Source organism: Hirundo rustica, chromosome 12 (assembly GCF_015227805.2).
Source record: "Hirundo rustica isolate bHirRus1 chromosome 12, bHirRus1.pri.v3, whole genome shotgun sequence".
In the NCBI taxonomy this organism is placed as follows: domain Eukaryota; kingdom Metazoa; phylum Chordata; class Aves; order Passeriformes; family Hirundinidae; genus Hirundo; species Hirundo rustica.
The window spans coordinates 11494825-11515094 of record NC_053461.1 but is presented as its reverse complement, the minus strand read 5'-3'; the positions used below and the strand labels follow the sequence as shown (position 1 = coordinate 11515094).

At 44.0% G+C, this 20270-nt stretch overlaps 1 protein-coding gene across 6 annotated transcripts in view; it reads right to left on the bottom strand.

Annotated features, from left to right (window-relative positions):
- Nucleotides 1-20270, bottom strand: part of PLXNB1 (plexin B1) — a 73580-nt gene that overhangs the window by 32490 nt on the left and 20820 nt on the right. For 3 of the 6 annotated variants that reach the window (XM_040075979.2, XM_040075981.2, XM_058422173.1), the window contains exons 2-3: nucleotides 19491-19762; nucleotides 2181-3324 (exon numbers count right to left, since the gene is read on the bottom strand). In XM_040075979.2, coding sequence (XP_039931913.1) covers nucleotides 2181-3314 — 1134 coding nt within the window. In that variant the 5' untranslated portion in view covers nucleotides 3315-3324; nucleotides 19491-19762. The remainder of the gene's footprint in view (nucleotides 1-2180; nucleotides 3325-19490; nucleotides 19763-20270) is intronic. The other 3 variants (XM_040075983.2, XM_040075984.2, XM_058422174.1) reach the window with 2 other exon arrangements.

Sequence of the window (20270 nt, the reverse complement as noted above, 5' to 3'; positions counted from 1 at the left end):
AGAAGCTGCTGCTGTGAATTCTGCTGTGTGTATCCTATCTGTACAGGTAGGAAACAACAGGACAAGCTATATCTATGTATGAAGAGGACTGAAAACAAAAGAATAAGATATGTGCCTTGAAAAATTACACCCACAGAAGACATACAGCCTTCCCAAGCCTTGTAGAAACATTTTTCACACTTCCAATTTATCAAGTCACTAAACAGCATCTCGACAAGCCTCCTGCATCTCATAACTAACGAACCTCCAGCAACTGAACAAACGAACTGGGCCTGAAATTCTTATAAAAACAATCTGGCTTTCTTTTTCCCCAGTTGAAGAGGTTGTATTGAACTGTAAAACTCAATTTTAGCCTCCCTTTTTGGGCTCAAACCTAGAGGCAGAGCTAACTAAGGAAAAGGACATACCTTACACGCTAGTTAGTTTGGAGGCAGAAAAATGTGAAATTAATTAGCATTATCCTTACATCCAGCACAAGCTGCCACCATTGAAAACAAGTTAAAACTGTTCCTGCATAAAATGCCCATTGACAGCTGCTTCCACCCAGCCCTGACTGGAGCAGGCTGGAGTTGGCACAGACCCTTCCGTGATGTTAGACACAATTTGAACGACAACCGCTACCATGTGCTGAATGGTGACGGATCAGGTTTGTTAGGACATTTACATATCATTGGACACACTTGTTAATAAGACACATACGGTCAGCCCACTCAAGCCAAACCATCCAGCTGGGACCCTGGGATCATGCACTAGGAATCACAGACAGAGACTGACTTCTTTGCCCACCCTGTGCATCCACTTCTCCATTGGATCAAATGGTGTAAGGGTACTACACATCATTTTGAATGAAGGATTTTTCTCATCTGCTCATACCTTTTTGACATTTAACTCCCTTAAGCTCCCCTAAAAATCACTTGTGACAAGTCCTTCCATGTGGCCTTCCAAAGGACTCATGGGGCATGCCTAAGAAATACAGTGAAAGCAGGACATCAAGCTGGGCAGTCTCCTGCTTCCCAACTCTTACATACTCCTCCTACCCTTACACTCATCCTGTTCCAAGTCTGCTCTTTACCCTTCCCTTGTCCCACAAGTACTGTACAGCCAGCTTTAGCTACTGAAAAGAAAACCATAATTTTAAGACTGGTTTTGAACCACACACCCAACCCCAGAAACTTCTAAAGGTCTGTGCTCTTTGCAGCACCAGGCTGGGAAGAGGCAATTCTCTGGACAGCCTGTTCTGTAGGGGGAAAACAAGATAACATAATGCTCTGCTAAGGACCTAAAATATTCTTGGGTGCAAAGAGGCTGCTCATAGTCACAGAGCCTCAGGCCAGGACACTGCATCCAGGAGAGTGCTGCTGCCCTGTGTTTGTATCACTGTCCCTGATTTTGCAGCTAGTGTGGCCACCACATGGTGAGAATTCAGGGTCACAGCCGCTTTAGGTCACGTTTTTATCCTGCAACATCCCACCATGCCTTTGTCACTGAACTAAAAGGATGATCACCTCTTACACTCTGGAGAAAAAGAGCCAGCTCAGGCAAAAGGTGCCCAAAATCTTGCAGGATTAAAGCAGTCTATAGGAAACTGGGATTTTCACAGAATCACAGAATTATTACAGTTGGAAGGGACTTCTGGAAATTATCTAGTCCAACCCCTCTGCCAAAGCAGGGTCACTTAAAACCTGTTACACAGGAATGCATCCAGGAGGGTTTTGAACGTCTCTTTGGTGACACTTGGTTTCACTGTTCTTTTTTGTTCCTCAGTGCCCTTGCAGGAAGCTGTTGTGAGGTGCACTTCACCATAAGCAACAGGGACCCAGCATACCCCGTAAATTCCCTTCCCAGCACACAGGAGCACATACACATGCTCCTCTCCTTCCCCAAGTGAAGACCAGGAGATGAAACAGACAGAGAACGACTTCAACAGCAGTGTCAGTGCTCTTGTCTGGTACTGCCACAAGACAGGCCTCAGGGGCAGGTCACACCAGATGCTCTTCCCACTGCCACATACAGTTCCTCTCCATCAGCAAGGAATCCTGCCCATGTGGGACACAACAGACTTAAGCCCAAAGGCTTTTAACCCAGATTTCAACATCCATCCGCGTAAGCAAGATAACTTCAGGAACAAAGAGCAACACAAGAACACGCTGCAGACTGCTCAAAAGTGCAAAGCCACTTACCGCTGGCAGCTGAACACAGTTGGAACTGACATCATATTCAATATATGCCACTTCTGTCCCTTCCTCTGACTTCCCATCTCTCATGTAGCAAACGTCCCTAGTCCAGTTGGTCAGGCGATCCACCTCCTCCATTGCGTAGACACAGAGCGCAGACTCCTCGCTCAGCTTCCCAGAAGAAGCCTGCCAGGCAGAGAAAGCTGCGAACAGCACTTCCCCCTCGGTGTCCAGCTGCCCCTGGGCCAGCTCCTTTCCCGGCCAGGTGACATAGGCTGCTTGCAGGAGGCTGTATGTATTGCCTTTGCTCTGGCAGAGCAGAGGTAACTCCACATACGAGTAATAGTGGGAGTCATCCAGGCAGATGCGCGAGATGTAGGTCTTGTACTCGCGCGACTGGGATTTGAGGTCCCGCCGGTAGAAAAGGAAATAGACACTGGAGCGGTAAGTGAAGGATTTAATGAAATGGTGGTTGTACTCTGACAGCCGGCCCACAGCCAGTTTTGCTGTTTCTTCGTAGGAGAAAATGGAGTGAGAGTCTGTTGCTTGAACGTCCCCTCCGTGAGCCCTGAGATTCCGGGTCGTGATGGGAGGAATCCCTCCTCCCACTCCTCGGCTAGTGTACCCTCGTCCCACAAACAGCAAGGGCACCTCATCCTTCGAGTAGGCGATGAGTCCCACGGTGGTGATATTGGGATCGTTGGCAGCGACGTACTGAGTGTCACCAGGGCTCTCTGGCCGGAACAGGACACGGTCGATGGACGCCAGACTCCTCTTCTCACAGATTCCCTGGTGGACGCTGCCACACACAATGAGCTCCTTCTGCACAGCGTTCACCAGCAGCAGCTTGTTGTGATTGTCAGTGTGGTGTGCTTGAGGGCACTCCAGCTTTGAGACTGGGGGGAGGCAATCCTTACTGTCCAGAACTGGTCCAGTCTGAACCATGTTCTCCAACAGCAGGTCAGATGTCAGCTGAAAGAGGAAGTTGGTGGCCCCCAAGTAAATGTTCCCAGATTCCAAGTCCATGGACAGGTGGAGGAATTTTGTAGCATTGTGTGAGAATGTGACATACTGCAGTCCCCGTGGAACTGATGCTCCCAAGAAACAGAGAACAGGAAGGAGGAACGTTCCCAGAGGCATGGTAAACGCTCTGCAAGAGAGGAAAGGCTGTTACGATTACTTGGAGCCAGGAATAAAGATTAACACTCAAAATCCCTCCATAGCACCCACAGCAAGAGGCCTTCAGGAGTATCAGAAATTGAACTCAGTCATCTCCACACCAAGATGACAGGCACAGCATCCTCAGGAGAAGCTGCAACATTGTAAGTAAATGCAACATTGAAGCTGATCACTACTCTCGTAACATCAGAAAAATCACATTTAACTCCACTCCTGCACAGCTGAGCTATGACACTGCCAGGACAGGACCAAATTTCCATAGGAGCCAGCACACTGCATACAGTGTTAATGAGCAACCCCACAGTAAAACAAACTGCTGTCAAAGACAAACACAAACCTGCAGGACCATTGTTTAAATACACTGTAGCTGAGATCCAATTTGGAGCAAACTTACAACCCTTCACTCTGTATTTGATGTAGATATCATAATTAGAACCTCTCTTTGTTATCACTTACGGCTATTAACAGCCCCTTGTGGGTCTAAGGCTGTTCCACTCATGCTTCAAAAGAAACCTTCCCATGCCATCTCTGCCAGTGAGCATCACCCACCCAAGCAGAACCCGGGTGCTGGGATGAGGCCTCTGGAGCATCAGTCACGTCAGCTCCCAGCCTTTCTCCCTGGAGCCACAATCTGCCCCCAGTCCTGCCAAGCCAGACTCTGTGGGGCCCCATCTCCTTGGGAAGTTACCCAGCACATCCAGGTGAGGGGGAGACCACCTTTACCTGCTCACCTGCTACTGCACTCTCTGGGGTAGGAGTCTCTTATTGGCACTCATTTCTCCACAGCACTTCTCCCAGTACTGTGAAAGGTGATTTAAACATGCCTGCTTTGTGGACAGTGCTCCATTCCTTCCCTGTCCCGTGTCTCTAAGTGCAAGCAAGTCCAGCTAGGGTGGATGTTGGACAGACCCAGGGAACCATCAGACCTGCCCAGCTCCTCTCCAGAGGATATTTAGACCAACTCCTTTTGAAACCTACTGTGTGACCCACTCAAGCTGTGCCATGGATGGGAACGACTGCTCTGGACAACATGAGGAACCCCACAGCATGGTGGAAATGTGGTAACAAGTACCTGCATCATTTAGATTAATGCTTTCCCCATGGAGAAAGGGAAACAGCTGCAAGTCCTCAATAACATACTATGAGTATCACCTCATTTAAATGGAGAACTAGGTGGTGATGCAGCTGTAAATCTATTTCAAAGCTGCATAGAGCTACACAGCTGCCAAGCTGGGTCAGAGCCTCCGGGGAGCTGAGTACACTATCTCCTCCAGAACTGGCCTGTAATCTGCTGTGCTCATTTTGGCAACTCAGCTCCTCAGGGGTGATACTAATTTTCTAGTTAAAGTTAAGAAAACTATCATCACTTCCCTCCTAGGGCATCAGCCGTCTTGGGTCTCCCTGGTAAGCTTTAAGTGTTTTTAGCTCAGAAGTGCTTAAAGCACAGAGGTAGAAAAAGATCTGCAGCATTTCAAGAGTAAACTACACCAGCACTTACTAAAGGACTTAATCAATTTAGGTCACCAACTTCTCAACCCACAAACTGTGTCTTACACTCATTCCATACAATGCCCAACACACAATATGCAGAAAACACAGTATCAATGCTTAGAACAACAGCTGTAAAACCCTAGATCCATCTTGTACTCCCCTGCTATTGCAAAAAAAAAAAAACCCCACAAAAAAACAACCAAACCCACAGAGGTCTGCTTTCTGGCTCCTTTGTCAGTAAAACTGGCATCTTTGCTCTACCTAAAGACCATTTGAGAGGATTAGTTTACTCGTGAAATCCAGCGGATGGAAGGTATTATAAAAACAACACTTTATTAAATATAGGCTTTGTGAAGCTCTGGAAAAGCTCCACTTCACACGGCTCTTGTAGGTAAGTAGGCAGCACTGTCAGGATATGCCCGGGTGCAGGAATGCCGGCTCTGGGCTGGCAGCTTTCCCCCAGAGCACACAGCGCTGATTCACACCGCACCAGCGCCGTGTTTAGGCTACGTGCACACTGGCGCTTTTGTTTGCCCTGATAATGGACACTTAGTGCTTTCTGCTTCAGAGCCATGAACGCACTCTGCTTCACCCAGACTGGCAAACACTCCTGAACTACCCGAGGAGTCTCTTCTCTAGGGTGGTAAGGAAGGGCATTGTAGCACCTGAGAGAAACCCTCATTGTGTGGGAGATGTTACGTGGGAAAAGCTAGCAAGTAGATACACACAGACTGAAGGAAGGAGATCTAATTTGACCCTATCAGGTTTACATCAGCAGAAAAGATCTTGCTCCAAGTCCAACATATCAGTTATTTTTAATCCCTTTTCACCATTTCTATTGGAGAGAACTCGATTTAAGGAACAGAAAAGATCTTGCTCCAACTCCAACATATCAGTTATTTTTAATCCCTTTTCACCATTTCTGTTGGAGAGAACTTGATTTAAGGAACCCCCTACCAACACAACTGTCTCTATACCTCTGCACTGCCATCATGCAGAAGTCACAATGGTTTGTTATGTGACTGTCTGGAGTCTCCTCAGTTTCAAAGGTTTGTTACGTGACTGTCTGGAGTCTTCTCAGTTTCAAAGGTGGAAATGCCTGCAAACAGAACTATAGGCTGATGGCCATCCAACAGCAGGAGCTTGACTATGTTGTGAACAGCAATAATGACATGGAAAAGAGAATCTTTGATCTGGAAGCAGCTGAGAATCACAAGACATCATTATACTACACCACTCTGAGGAATCTGTAATCTTCTTTTGAGCTAATGCAACTTTCCTCTGCCAGCACTTACACAGTAAAATCGGCATGTGTCTCCAGGATTTATGGATTCTGAAACAGTGGCTTTCTGGCTAGAGGTTATGCCTACAAGCTGCACGACACTGCTCTGTGTCCCACAGAGCCCCACTGGCAACCACCAGGGCGGAACCAACCAGTACCTCAACTCAAAGCCAGCACATGGATCTTGTTACAAACTCATCAATCTGTATTTGAATCTACCCCGAATGTTTCACTGAAAGCATTTTACCTACTGGAGCCCCTCCACTGGAAAGAGGTTGGAAAATCAACTAGTCCTTCATTCCAGCAGACCATAATCAGAGCTTGCTCTGGTCAGGACCCTAACACATAGCTACTTTTCTTTCAGTCACCAAACGTGATCCAGGTAAGAAACTACTGTCTGGTCCTCATGACTATGAGAAGAGAGAAAACAAAACAAAATGGTAGTACAGCATGTTCTGCAGGCTGGTTCTAATCACCCTGCACAACGGATAAACACGGAATATAGTGCTCTTTGTTGCTCTTTGCTAAGGGCCCATTAGCAAATGAACTTGTATTTATTGCTAGGTGAGCAAACATACATTAGAAATGAGCATGACTGTGTAGCTATCAGTAGCTAGAAGCATTTGCACCCTACATGAGAATAGAGAGGAAGAAAAAGCCAGCAGCTTCTTTTGATTCCATTTTCCAAGTTGTTTCTCAAGCACAGGCATCACTGCCTGTTCTATGCTTGCCTTTCAGTTAAGCCCATCACAGCCTCTCTGGGAGGACAGGAAGGAGGAGGATAACCTACATTTAAATCTGATGGTTTCATGACAGGCTACACTACGGAGCTCTTTATGGATTTACTGAACCATTCTGCTTCCTGTGCTCACTGCTAGTGTATAACACAGCTGTTGCAGACAGATTGCACTAAAAGTGTGTAGCCTTTAATTAATTCTGAATGCAATTGACAAGGTTTAAAGATTCCTTTTAAAAATTCCATTTATTTGATGAATTCTTGTTAAATAGGAAAATGCTCCAGACAATAGTCTGAACATTGCCTCTAACTCACCGTGAAATATTAATATCCAAATAATACTGCTGAGTTTCATTTATTTAATCTAGATCACAGCAGAAGGGCTGGAGGATTAGTCCACGGAATATTTATATCACAGCCACATAACAACCAGTAATATTAAAGCAATAGTACTGTTGTGTTACTTAAAATTTGAAGTAAGATCATGTTTTTGTAGCATTATTTTTACCTCAATGACCTCACGTATCCCTCTGAGAAACTTAACTTATTTATTAAAGAAACAAATCCAGAACTCATCTAGGCACATTTTAACAGCATATCAACAGACACAGATCATTCCAATCCTCACAGATTACTTCCCTAATACCACATTCTCTCCTCCAAACACAGAGAGATCAGCTAATGTTCCAACTTCTAGGCTAGATTTCATACTCACCACCAAATGCAGAATTAGCCTTGGAAAAAAATTAGGTCTCTGAAATCTGCACCTGCAATTTCCACCGTATCATTTGCAGAGCCAACCCACAGTGTGAGCACTAAAAGATTTAAAAATTAAAAGCACCATTCTTCCAGCTGCATGACGACCCTTGTGCTCCAGCACATTCAAACGGGCCAGCAGCAGGAAGACGACCACTGCAATGTTTTCTGCACAAAACCCCTGAATTACAGCCCCCTTCTAAGCTTCGTATGCTCAACAGAGACTTGCTGTTTTCTGCTGTGAAAGATGGCATTCCCATTAAATAAATAAATCTTTTTTGAGTCTTATTTACTACTACCAGGCGAGTTCCCTGCTCCGTTGTTTAAGAAGACTTGCAGCAGGCATCTTCGTCAGAGATGAACACAAACCTCTGTTTTCCAAGTGAAACTGACCTCAAGGAGGATCCCAAGTCCAAGCAACAGTGTCAGAGCAGGACTGGCACAGATAAGGGAGCTCTATTATACCAGATGTGAATTACACCAAAGCTGAGGTCAAAATAACTTATAAAAAAACTCCAAACCCTTAAAGACAAAACCAAATACAAAATGGCAAGGTGGCAGAAATTCTGTACTGCAGAAATAACAGCATTCTTAGATAAATACTTGGGAAAATTATGTATTCTAAACCCTTGATAGTTATTGCTGAACATTACAAGGTACTTTTCTTTATGGGAGTTGAAATTTTACTAAAAGAATGTCGCACAAAATATTGTCAACTATGTGATACTTCAATAATGCTTGTGCATTGTTCTTTGGAAAAACTGCAGAAAGTGCTTCTACATCTCTGGGGCTACCTAAATATTAATTTCAGCTCTACTGGAATTAACTGATGGTAGTAGACAGGTATTTCCTCTAAACAGCTCTAGCACAAACAAACTTTACCCCTGCACTGATGAAAATGTGTTATTAAACACTAAGCTTCCAGTACAACTGGTTAATGAAGTGTTAATGATTAATGCAATGTTAAATAGTGAACTTTTTACAAACGAAGACCAACTACATAAACATTTACAAGGAATATAAAGTAACCACAAGTTGCTTACTGTTGAAGCTTTCTTCATATATACTCTGTCATTGCCAATCAAGGGTTGACTTTTCTACTCTACCATCCTCTCAAACACTAATTCAAAACGAACTCAAGACCATATTGCATGCACATTTTTAAAAGGGGAAATCAGCTGTTAGTTTCACAGCATCTTAACCAAAAGATAATGTTCTGCCACTGTTACACATTTAAAGATTAAAGTCCTTTAGGATCTGCTCCAACTTCCTGTGCAATCAAACCACAGAACACTAAGCATCCCTTCTAGCCCATGAGCTCCTGACTAAAGTCTCCTAGTGATACCAGGATTTTTTCTTAGGGCTCCTAAGTTACAGAAACTACCACTTTAACCCAGCAAGCTGATACCTGAGGGTTCTTTACCCCAAGTAAAATGCCACGTTATATTGTCTAACTTTGCTTGTCACAAAATCTTCCAAGTCAAAGAAGCTTCTAGTCACTTTTTGCATGAATAGCTTGAAAACTAATCCTCCTTCTTAATCCTCCTTGGGCAAGACGATAAAGACAGCTATTCTAACTCTGACAGAGGTCCACCTACACAGAAACCCTAGCTACAGCAGCAGACAATAATAGATGCCTAAGAAGTAGACGAAGGGCAAATGAGCATAATGCAATCCTTCCCTTACACATCCTGCCAGCTTTGAGCTTTCCCAAATCACAGACTGCAGCCACGTAATCCTTTGCATGGATACATTAAGTGGTCTGAGCTTCTTCAGTCAGAAATACTTAATTTTTCTAGTAGCTCTCTGAGCTCATCCCAATTTGTCAACATCCTACTTTTCTAGCTACCTGACATGAATAAGCATTCCCTTTTGACAGGACCTGACCTGGACAGGCCATTCCTTTGGCTAACAGTGCACTCAGAGCAAATGCTATTTTCCGCAGTTTGAACCCAGCAGTTTTCCATTTACACACACAAGAAACCCTGGATCTTCTAGCTGCCACATCACATGTTAACATCTGCATGTGGACAAATACCATCAGTGATCTAAATATTCTTTCAATTAGGGAAAAAAAAACCAACAATAACAACAAACAAAAATCACTGAAAACAACCAACCAACAAAACACCAAAACAAACAAAAACTAGTTAGGAAAAAAAATATCCCATCCTTTTAGAGTATATCCAAAGAGCCCAGACAGGTTTACAGCTGTAATAAAACCCTGCTAGGAAAGCTAACTGAAGTTAGCTTTCCAATTGGCTCTGCTGAGCAAAATCTCTGTTTCTATGCTAATCTACATAAATCTAAGCCCATCACTCCACAGAAAAAGAAATTTGATTGCATGATTTCAAGAAGCCAGTTGTTGCCCAAAATATAGATGGATACATGGAGCAGAGAGAAACCCCTGCAGCACTCAGGAAATTTCTAGCACAGATTTCCCATTTCTGTTAAACTGAGATCCAAGAGACAATTTTTAATCTGGTTAATATTAACTAAACTGATTTTAAAAGAACTGTCAGCTAAGACTCTCAAAAAAAGTGTTAAGCTTTTGCAGAATTAAAGTCACAGTCTCTATCATGATTTAATATGTAGTTTAAAGACAGGTGTTTCCCTGTCAGATGTGGGTTATCAGTGAGATCTGCCAAGAACTTTTTCTGCAATCTGCACTGTTTAGTACATTCACATAAGATCTGAGAAGAGGAATATGTCTGGAAGTGGCAAATTTTATTATTAAAAAATTAGTAATCACAATCAAATTCAGAAAAGACTGTAAAAAGTGAGAGAACTCATGCATTTTAAAGTAACTACACAAGATCTTAGAATGTCAGAAATTACAAAAAAATATTCTAAGTACATACAACAGGATCAAAACTAGCTGTTATCACTCAGAAAACCTGAAAACTTCATAGGTCATTTCAGTATTAAGTATCAAGCAAGAAGGCAAATATAGCCTTTGGAGTAATTAGGAAAGAAAACACTATCTCCATTATGCTGTCAAATGCTGAAGGCAGCTCTGATTCCCACATCTGAAAAAGGAGACAACAACAAAAGGGACAACAAAGATGACCAAAAGCACGGAGCAGCTTCCATATAAGGAGAGATTGAGCAAAGTAGGACTTGGATGGACAAAGAAACAACCAGGGGGAAGATATGGAAATGTCAAGAGATCTGAAACATGACAGTGTCAAGATGAAAAACACAGAGTTATCGATGGAGTTACATGGTTATACTACCGTATTTTACAATGCAGAAACAAGAGAACACTCACCAAAGTTACAGACAACTTTCCTACGCCAGCTCAGGGACATTATCACTGGATGTAGAGTATTTAAAACAACATTTAAAATGCATAATTAAGTTGTAGAGCTCACTGCTGTAGGATGTCATGGAGACCAGAAACAAACAAGTGAGAAGAGGGATTATATAAATTAATGAAGAATAGATATGGTCAAGATCAGATGATGAGATACAACTTCTTGCCAAGCAGGGCTCTAAACTGATGATGGTCATAAGCTGTGAGGCAAATGGAGGTGGGGGGAGAATGAGAAAAAACCAAAAAAACCCAAAACAAACCCACCACATTATACGTGCCCCGCTTCTTACAATTCCCATTAAGCATCTGCTTCTGGATCTTGTCAAAGGCAGGACACTGAGCTAAACAGAGCTTTGCAATTTGCCCCAGGATGATATTCTATTTAAACTTCTATTTTATGGTACATTTATAGACTTTATTTATTTTTAAATATTAAGAATGTGCCAGCCCTGCCTAATCACATATTTAGAAGGTTGGAAGCCTAACCTCCCTGACTGTTTCTAAAGCCAGCATCTCTCATGTTAATATTTAGATACCATCTAACTGAATCCTGACAGCACAACGCAAAAGTTAATGCACACCATGGGAAAGCGAACCCAGGGCCAGAGCCACAAAGCACAGAAGTGGCAGATCTGAGTTTAGTGCACCCACAGTCCCTCTTTCAGGAACAGCTCTTCCCTGTCTGCCAGCATTTGATGGAAACTCCTCACTCAGAGTGAACACAGCAGTTCCATGTGTGCTCTTGGAACAGCCAAGCCTCGGGCAGCGCTCAGCAGAACCACGACTGCTAAAAGTAGGTCAGGACCATCTGTTCTAACCAGGGAGAAAGGAAAGCTGGAGTACACCAGACTGGCCAGGTATTACAGAAAACCTTAATCTGGGATTTCATCACTACTTCAAACAGATGTGATTCATATTTTACTGGCCTCCACCTCAAACAAGGCACACCTTCCCAACCACACTGCCCTCCCTGTCATTAGGGGCACCTCTCCCCGCCTCAGCCAGGAGCCTCCTGTTCTCAGCTTTGGCTCCACTGGCTACAAAAGCCAGAATCCTGCTCTGCCATAACTGCTTTGTGCCAATTTCTATATAGCAGAAATGCCCAGCTGCTTCATCCAGAAACAGCCAGGACAGCACATAATCTCAGTGTAATCGCTTCTGCCTTAGTCTGTTTTCCTTGGCAGGATGCCCTGCAGAAGGAAGAGAGAAGACCTCTGTAACCAGCACAGGCTTCCCAGAGGACAGGACTGTGACCCCTAACCAAGCTCTCAGAGACAAAGGCCACACCCCCAAGGAAAGTTCTTTTGCATCCAGCCTGGCTTTGGAGCAACCCAGCAAGAGAGAAGCTTCAAATATCCTATGAAACTCCTGTGAAAAAGCACCAGTCCTACACTTCCACTCCAAGAGGAAACCCCACGGTCTCCATGCCAGCATCAGCCCTGCAGGTTTGCACACTGGAAGGGAGAACAGAGCCTGACCACAGAAGGAGTTCATGCCAGCAGCGGTACAGACCACAGGCAGACACACAAGGACCACATCCCGAGCTCCACCAGCCAGTTGTCAAGATGCAAATGAGAAATGTTAAACACTGTAGCCTGCTTTGAATAAATCCTTTTTCTCTGCAGACATTGAGCGGTGCAGGGTGCTCTGTTCTGTTAAAGAAATTTTCTTGACACCCCTTAAATCTCAGATTCAGTAACGGAATAGAGCTATCAAGAATTAAGATGCCCTGAGTGGACAGGAGGAATTCTTCTTGGTGTTTTCCCTCATTTCAAATAAAATTCACTTTTCTGCAGTCCCCTAATCTTCTGCAGAACCATACATCCTGACAGCAATTTGACAGTCCTCCCCTCTCACTCCAAGAGTGTCAGCAGTTCTGGATACAGCCATGAATGCAGGCAGTAACCTGCAAATACATTTAATGCAATGCAGCCACATGAGTAGTACCTATCCCCTCCCACCCAGAAGAGACAGCAGAATAAACAGAACTCCACATCACTACCACAATCTGCTTGTGGTTTGCCTTCAAACCAAGATGAGGTGTATTCTACCTTGTATTACTCAAGTTATGTTAAAGCATTATCAGAAATGACGCTTTGATCAATTATCTTCCATGAATTAGTGCCTCAGCCTGGAAGCTTCTCAGTCATCAGCTGTGAACTACTAGGCTCAATAGTCTGGCAATTAGGTTACACAAGTCTGTTAGATAATGATCCAAACTGAGGTGACCAGACATTTTCTTCCACCTCAGAAAGCCAATGCCAAGGCTTTCATAAAGCCAGTAACAGATAACAACACACCATGCTGTTCAAAAAGCCTGGGGACCTTCCCAAGCTTGGGAAGCTTCACAGCTACATAACACGTCTAAGAAACAACAGCTCCCACATTAGTGCAGAAGCCTGAACAGGTTGGACACAGACCTGAGAGCCAGGATCAACTTCAGCCCGGTCTCAGCAGCTCTGAGCAAAGACTGTCCCATGTAGGCTGGATATCCAGTGCTCTCAAATGGAGCCCAAGATGGAGTGGTGGCCCAGGAACCATCCATGAAGGGCATTCAAGGTACACATGGCTGAGGTACACAGGCTGGCAGCAGCCATGCAGCCTTATTCTTCTACTGTAAATCACAGCCCTCCATGCCAGACACTGCCCACTCTTGGAAGGTCTTGTTTCAAGGACAAAATTCAGAGCACCAGACTGCATAGAGAGGGGTGAGAGAACTATTGCTGTGTACAGGCCATCAGGTAACACTCTCCCTTCGTACCACAGTGAGTCCACAGCATGAAGGAGTGAAAAGAAGCAACAGGAAAATTAAGTGGCAAAGGAACCAGAAGCTAGGAGCCTGTAAGATTTGGTGCTTGGAGAAATAAACCATGCAGAACAAGAGTTCTCCAGTTATTTTGTTAACAGGCAGACATCTAGTCAAGTCTTATCCAGAACAAGTAATTTTATAACAAGAAAAAACTCCTAATAAGAAATTTTATACCTTCAAGTGACTTTACAAACAAAAGTTTCTGTTCACGCAGATTAAGGAGACCCTAACTTTTTCTGGCAAAATATTTGAGCTTCTGGTTAAGGGCTGAGAAAACTTCTTTGATGCTGTCCTAGAGGCACAAAGGTTCAGAACCAGCTACCTGTTCATGAGAGCCATGAATTTTAAAAACTTTGGTTGAGACTGTTCTTCATCTGGTTCACTACACTCCCACCTGCAGTCTGACAGCCACTGGCTGAGCAGGACTGACTGGCTCATCCTTTCCCCTTTCAGAGAAGCCCAGACCTTCACCCGAGGGCTGCAGAGATGCACTAAACAGGTCTGCAGTGCCAATCTGAAATGCAAACAGCTATGAGCAGGAATTTCAGCCAGTGTAACTGGTTGACTGTTGGCATTTCAAGAGCATGCTGCCTTGCCAGGGTCACCCTGGGCAAAAAAGTGCCTAGGAGACAGGAAAAAGAGATTTGCAGTAGTTTGTTAGGAACAGCACTGAGTTCTACACCTGAGTGGTTGCTCCTCTGCTGGAAGGAACAGCTAGACAGAACAGAGAGACTGGTAAGGAAACAAGGGAGAAGTATGTACATCTGCGCTGGAAGGATAAACCATAGCCTGTGGTCAGCACAGTTCTGTTTGCAGACTGTCCCAGTTCCCAGCACCCCTCCTCTGTCATTTTAAGCTGCATACTCCACACACATGGCAGGGACTGTGCCTTCCTCTGGGAAAGGAAACAGTTTACTCTGCCATGCATAGATAACTAATCAAAATCCCACAAAAGTGTGGCTCAGACAGCACTTTTCTGACTTATACATGGAGCAAGCTGAGCAATCAGCTACCCAAGGTCAACCCAGGAGTCTATGGTGGGGCTCATACAAATTTAGCCTCATAAAAAAGTTTTAGTTTAAACCTTCTCAGGGCTTAGTGGGAAATACACTAGGTAAAATCATGGATCAGCTAGGAATAGAAAAGATCACACCGGCTAAAGATGGGTTCAAACTAAATCTAATCTGGCCAGGCTATCTGGAGGATGGCAGACAGGTGCAGCAAACACAGAAACAAGCTGAGAGAGAATCACTGCTCCAGCCAAGCTACCGATGAAAACAGTAACTGAGAAACTGAGAACAAACCAGGAAAGATACTCTGTAAATGGGGCAACAACTAAGCCCATTGCTACTCTGCATTAAGACTTACGGTTTGGGATAGAAACTTACTTGTGCATCAGAGTTTACCAAATCAAGTAATGGGGGAGCAATCAACAGGAAAGGAACTTCAGTCCCCTCCACCTGGTGCCAGTCTTCCCCAAGATGACCCTTGTCCTAATCACCTGGATTCTCCCTCAGCCCCAGGCCTGTCTGTCTTCCCCACAGCTGTCATCTGAGCACACAACTCCTCAGCCACTCCATGGAGTGGTGTTCACAACACGATACACACACAAGACTGTATCTGAATCCTTGGAGAGGAGCTGTAGCTTCCCAAAATACACCAACTCAGTTTTCAGTCATAAGAGCCTGCCTCCAAGAATACACAGTGCCACAGTTCCACTACCGGTCAGCTTTGCACAGCTATTCCCCAGAGACCACAGCAGCAAAGTAAGTCAACAAAAAGCTTCAAGTCCCCCCAAAAAATCAAAAGGATACTGCCTAACAGCAGAGACCATGTCTCTAGAGACAAAACAACAGCCTGACATTGTTCTCTTCCTTCTGAAATTAAAACTTCAAAGGAACAACTAGGGCTGTTCTGCACCGTGCCCCCTGCACATTTGGGTAAGCATCTAAAATCAAGTGTAAGAGCTGACTTTCAAGGGTGAAGCATCTAGAAGTGAGCCCTGGTTTTGAGTTATTTTTAAATGTTTAGATGGGATCTAAAATAGGACCAATGTTTTGAGTACTTCTGAAGAGCATGAACCTCATGTAGGCCATGACATTTTTAGTTTGAAAAATCATTGGAACAGAGGTTTTACTGTTCATGTATCAGCTTATCATCTATTTTAGCTCAAATTAAGTTAGAGTCCATAATGAAGCAAGAAACACCCTTTCAGGGAAATTAACACAAATAAGATGTAGGCTATCAGCAGTAAGGCAGTCTCTGTGTCTCAATAATACCTACCATCCCATAATAGCATGAACAGCATTTGCCATGGATAAAAGGGAAAGGTCAGCTCCTCTGCTTATAATATTAATCTTCACACCACTTTCCCTACCTGTGTAGTTTCTAGAAATACACTCTCTGCTTCTCTTCAAGCCAACAGCCTGCAGACTCCAGCGGCCCAAGGCAGTGCCCTCAGCAAGCAAGAGGTGCATGCTGTACATCACAAGCAGCACAGAACCAACCTAGAACTCAAGCTGTGCCAGTCTCTTTCTTCTTAGCAGTTTTGTCAGCATCCCCCCTCCCAGCCCTTGCTGACAAACCAGGCTGCACTTGTCTGGCTCTGGCCTGAAGCCTCAGACTGAAGCAAACACAAACAGCACTCTACCTCCCTGAATACTCTTCCAGGCTTCCACAATGAGCAGCTCAGAGACTTCTCGGGATAAAGGTGGTTTCTATGCATTTAGTAACCTTCAATAGCTCCTTCTTCTATGGACCTGCCCCATGTCCTCATATACACACAGATATTTGGCATTCACAACATCCTGTGGCAAGAAGCTTCCCAGGTTACCTGCACACATCAAGGACTAAGCTGTTAGTTACTTGGTTTTAAGCTTACTACATGCTGTCTCCATGCAATATCTATTCATACTTCCAGTGGAAAAGGAAAAAAAAGGCTGCTCCCCCTCTAAACTTTCCAGGTGATTCAGGAATTGAAGATAACTGTCATTTATTGTTTTTCAGGTGGAGGAATCCCAACTTGCTCTGTCATGGGTTGTATGGAAGGTAACACTGTTCCATTTCTAAAAACTGGAGATATCTCTATTAAGATGCTAATGGTTTTCCTAAAGCTGTAGAAAATTCAACTTCCATAACAGCTGAAGGAAACTAGTGTGATGGTTATCAAACATAGCTGGGATTTCCCACTTCTATAGTGAATTGCCTGTCTGGTAGTCCTCTGTTAAAATATTCAGTCTCACATCTCTAAACTGAGTTTATTCAAAAGCAAGTTTACTTTCAAGCCACAGCATTCAGCTGCACCCTTCTTCCACTAGAACAGGGTATATTTTAAAAAAAGCTTTCTCTCCCTGATAGTTCTTTGCAAATACAAATTATCTTATCCTTGAATTAGCCTACCCTGATGAAAAGTAGAACCCTCACAAGACTGTGTGCCAGGGCTTTATTCTGTCATATGTTCTTCATGAACATCTCAATCCAGAAGTTTTTTCTCAAGTATGGGCACAGTATTTATAGATTTCCTGATGCTACATAGAACAATGATCTCCTGCAGAGTCACATAAGAATATTTGGGTTTGGAGACTGTTTGGATCATGACTACCAAAACTCCTGAGTGATTTCTTCCACAAATGCAGTAATTCTAATTGCTTCCCACATTCTTTATGAGATATAGAACTTTGTTAATAATACATGCTTAGCTGACTAAGCAACCTAAACTTTCCTGTCAGGCTGAAATAACTTTCCCGGCTTTACTGTGTCCTTTGCCAGTTTTACTAATAAGAGTCAAATAAGTGTTTTTTAAAGATGTAGAAGTATAACTGGAATTAAAAAAGAGAAGGAAGGTCATTAAAACCCAACAGAACAATACATTACTTAGAGTTACAAAACTCAGTGCTAACAGCTTCTTAAAAATAGAAACCTACCCTACAATTTAGGATTTTGAATCACATTCCAAATGTTAGAAGGAACACCCCACAAATGGCTCATAACTGGTCAAAAACAAAGAACCCTTCTCTCAAGGTTCTATGAGCACCTGAGGTGTTCTCGGAGGCAAAGGTGAATGTTTCTCCTGAAGAATTCTTGCCTTGCACACAGCACTGCAGTTGTGTGTACATCCTTACTCTTAAAACTGGTGGTGCACAGAAAACAGGGCAGAAAAATCAGTCCCTGAACTGCTTAAAAGGGAGGGGAGGGAACAAGTAACACTCTCCTAGGTAACACCAAGTTGCTACTCCGGCTGCACAGGAATGAAGTCGAGCGCGACTCGGATAATAACCGTAACTCACATTTCAGAAGTTAGTTTGTTCAGACATGATCTTTCACACTTAAAGGTACTAAAAAGCACATCCTCTAGTGCACTTCTGCTGGAGCACTTTTTCAATAGGATCCGGACAGAATCACCTCAGTATCTCAGAGAATACAACATACAGTCCTCTGGCCTCCTTATGATCTTGTATTGTTCTATGCACCCTGAAAGCATGGATCCAGAAGAGACTGGCCTGAATTCAAGTCATCTCGAGTACTTACTCATTCCCTATTTCAAACAACTTTGATTTAGTGGTTTTACTGGAACCACCCAGAGCAACACAAAGCTGGAGGCAACCAGACTCTCCAATCTTTGTACCAATTTGTTATATGTATTCAGGATTAATTCTTGGATGTTCCAGTTTTAAAGAGATTTTCTGAAAACCTGCTCTTGATTATCTAAGAGTTCCACCCAGGTCTACTACCAAACTGAAACATACAGGTTGCACCTCAGAGAGGTCTGGACTGTGTATTGGTGTCTCATTCTGTTCACTGTTTTTATTTCTGCAGATTTTATTTCTCCTGATGTTAGAGTTGCAAATCCAACAAGCGGACATCCTTCTGATGAAGGGCTCCTGTACTCCCAGTGCTCTACTGTGATACTCATCTCTCCAGTGCAAAAGTCAGTGACTCATCCACATCAGCTCCTAGTACCCAGGTGCCAGGGTTTCACTTCCCAGCCAGAAGTTCATGCAGATTTGCAGATCTCCAGCAACTCATTCAGGCTGGGATCTCTGGTGTATCACCCTACATTTGATATTCAAATTCCCATATTCAAATTCCATGTATTCACGTACAGAGTGCTTCGCCAGGAAAACTGACAGCGGAGTTGTAACTATCCGGTTTAATGGGAAGCAGTTTCAGGGAGACATTTCTTCAAGGGTCTGTAACTGTCAACACCACAAAACTCAGCCAGCGCAAAGCAGCTCATCACACTCCATGGTAACTGACAGACAGAGATGAATGTCACTCCTGCTCCAGGAGTCTGTCTTCAGATTTGGGAACACTCACTTGCCCATTTCTACTTATAGATCACCATCAGAAACTCACAGTTTTGTTTAGATTTTTTTGTTTGTTTCTGTCTGTAGGTTAAATTAATTCCCTTCTATAGAAAATTCAAAGTTTAAAAGTTAGTTTTTATATTTCAAGTGCAGCACCAGAGGTGCCAAGAAGACTTGCAAAAGGTGCACAGCGGCCTGACTTCAGTAGCACTGCAACCCACAATTCCCAATCACTCTCTCAAGAAAGTTGGGGTAACAAAAAAAAAAAATGACAAGCAAAGAGGCAACCTCTGGAGTAAATACATCAGCTTACAGCAGAACTCCACAGAACAGAGCTTCTGTTGAAGAGATGCCCTTCATCCTCCACAGGATTTCCCTGCATAAAGAAAATGCTCCTTCTGCAAAGGGAACAAGCGAACGCTCCCACATACAGCCACTCACTCTTTCCAGTAGACCACGTGCCTGGAGAACTCGTCCAACTAATCACAGGTGGTACAGTTGGTCAGGTGGGTTCGTCACGCAGCAGCATCCAGAGGCTGCCCAGCATGACAGTGGCCACACACACGGAGATGATCAGGAACACGGAGGAGCCCAGCGGGCTGCAGCAGTCCATGGGCATCCCAGGGCTGACTCCTGGCACATTTTGCTTACCATCTGGACTCTCGGGAACGTTGAGACACCTTCATTTCTCTTATTGAAGAGTGTGCCTCAAGCTGGAAAAAACAACAGAGCATGAAATGCAAAGATTATTTTTCCAATAAATTAAATCTGTTGCACTTGACTCCCGCTGTGGTTCCCTTCCCCTGAGAAGGCATGGTCTGGCCAGCTGCACAAAGTCCAGGCAGCCCTGGGAAAACAATGGGATCTTTTTCTTGCCAGAACCAGCCTTCCTGTTCACCCTTCTAACCATGGCATGGAGGACACCCCCAGTGTGTCTGCGGAGGAGAGGAGTCTGTTGGCATAGCAACTGCACACGCTAACTCTCTGCTAATGAACAGGGATAAAATGTTTTGTTCTCATTAGGAAAAATACAGACACATTCCTGATTGGTGAGTAATGTCTCTGCCTCTGGGAGATTAGCTCAGAGCTGTGCAGCCTGAAACAGCCTCAATTCAGCCCACTGCAGTGCTTCCCCTCAACACCCTCCAAGGACCCCACATCTCTCAAGGGAAAGCCCACAGCACTTTGCCTTTAGGCCTGAAACAGCTCAAGGCGAGAATA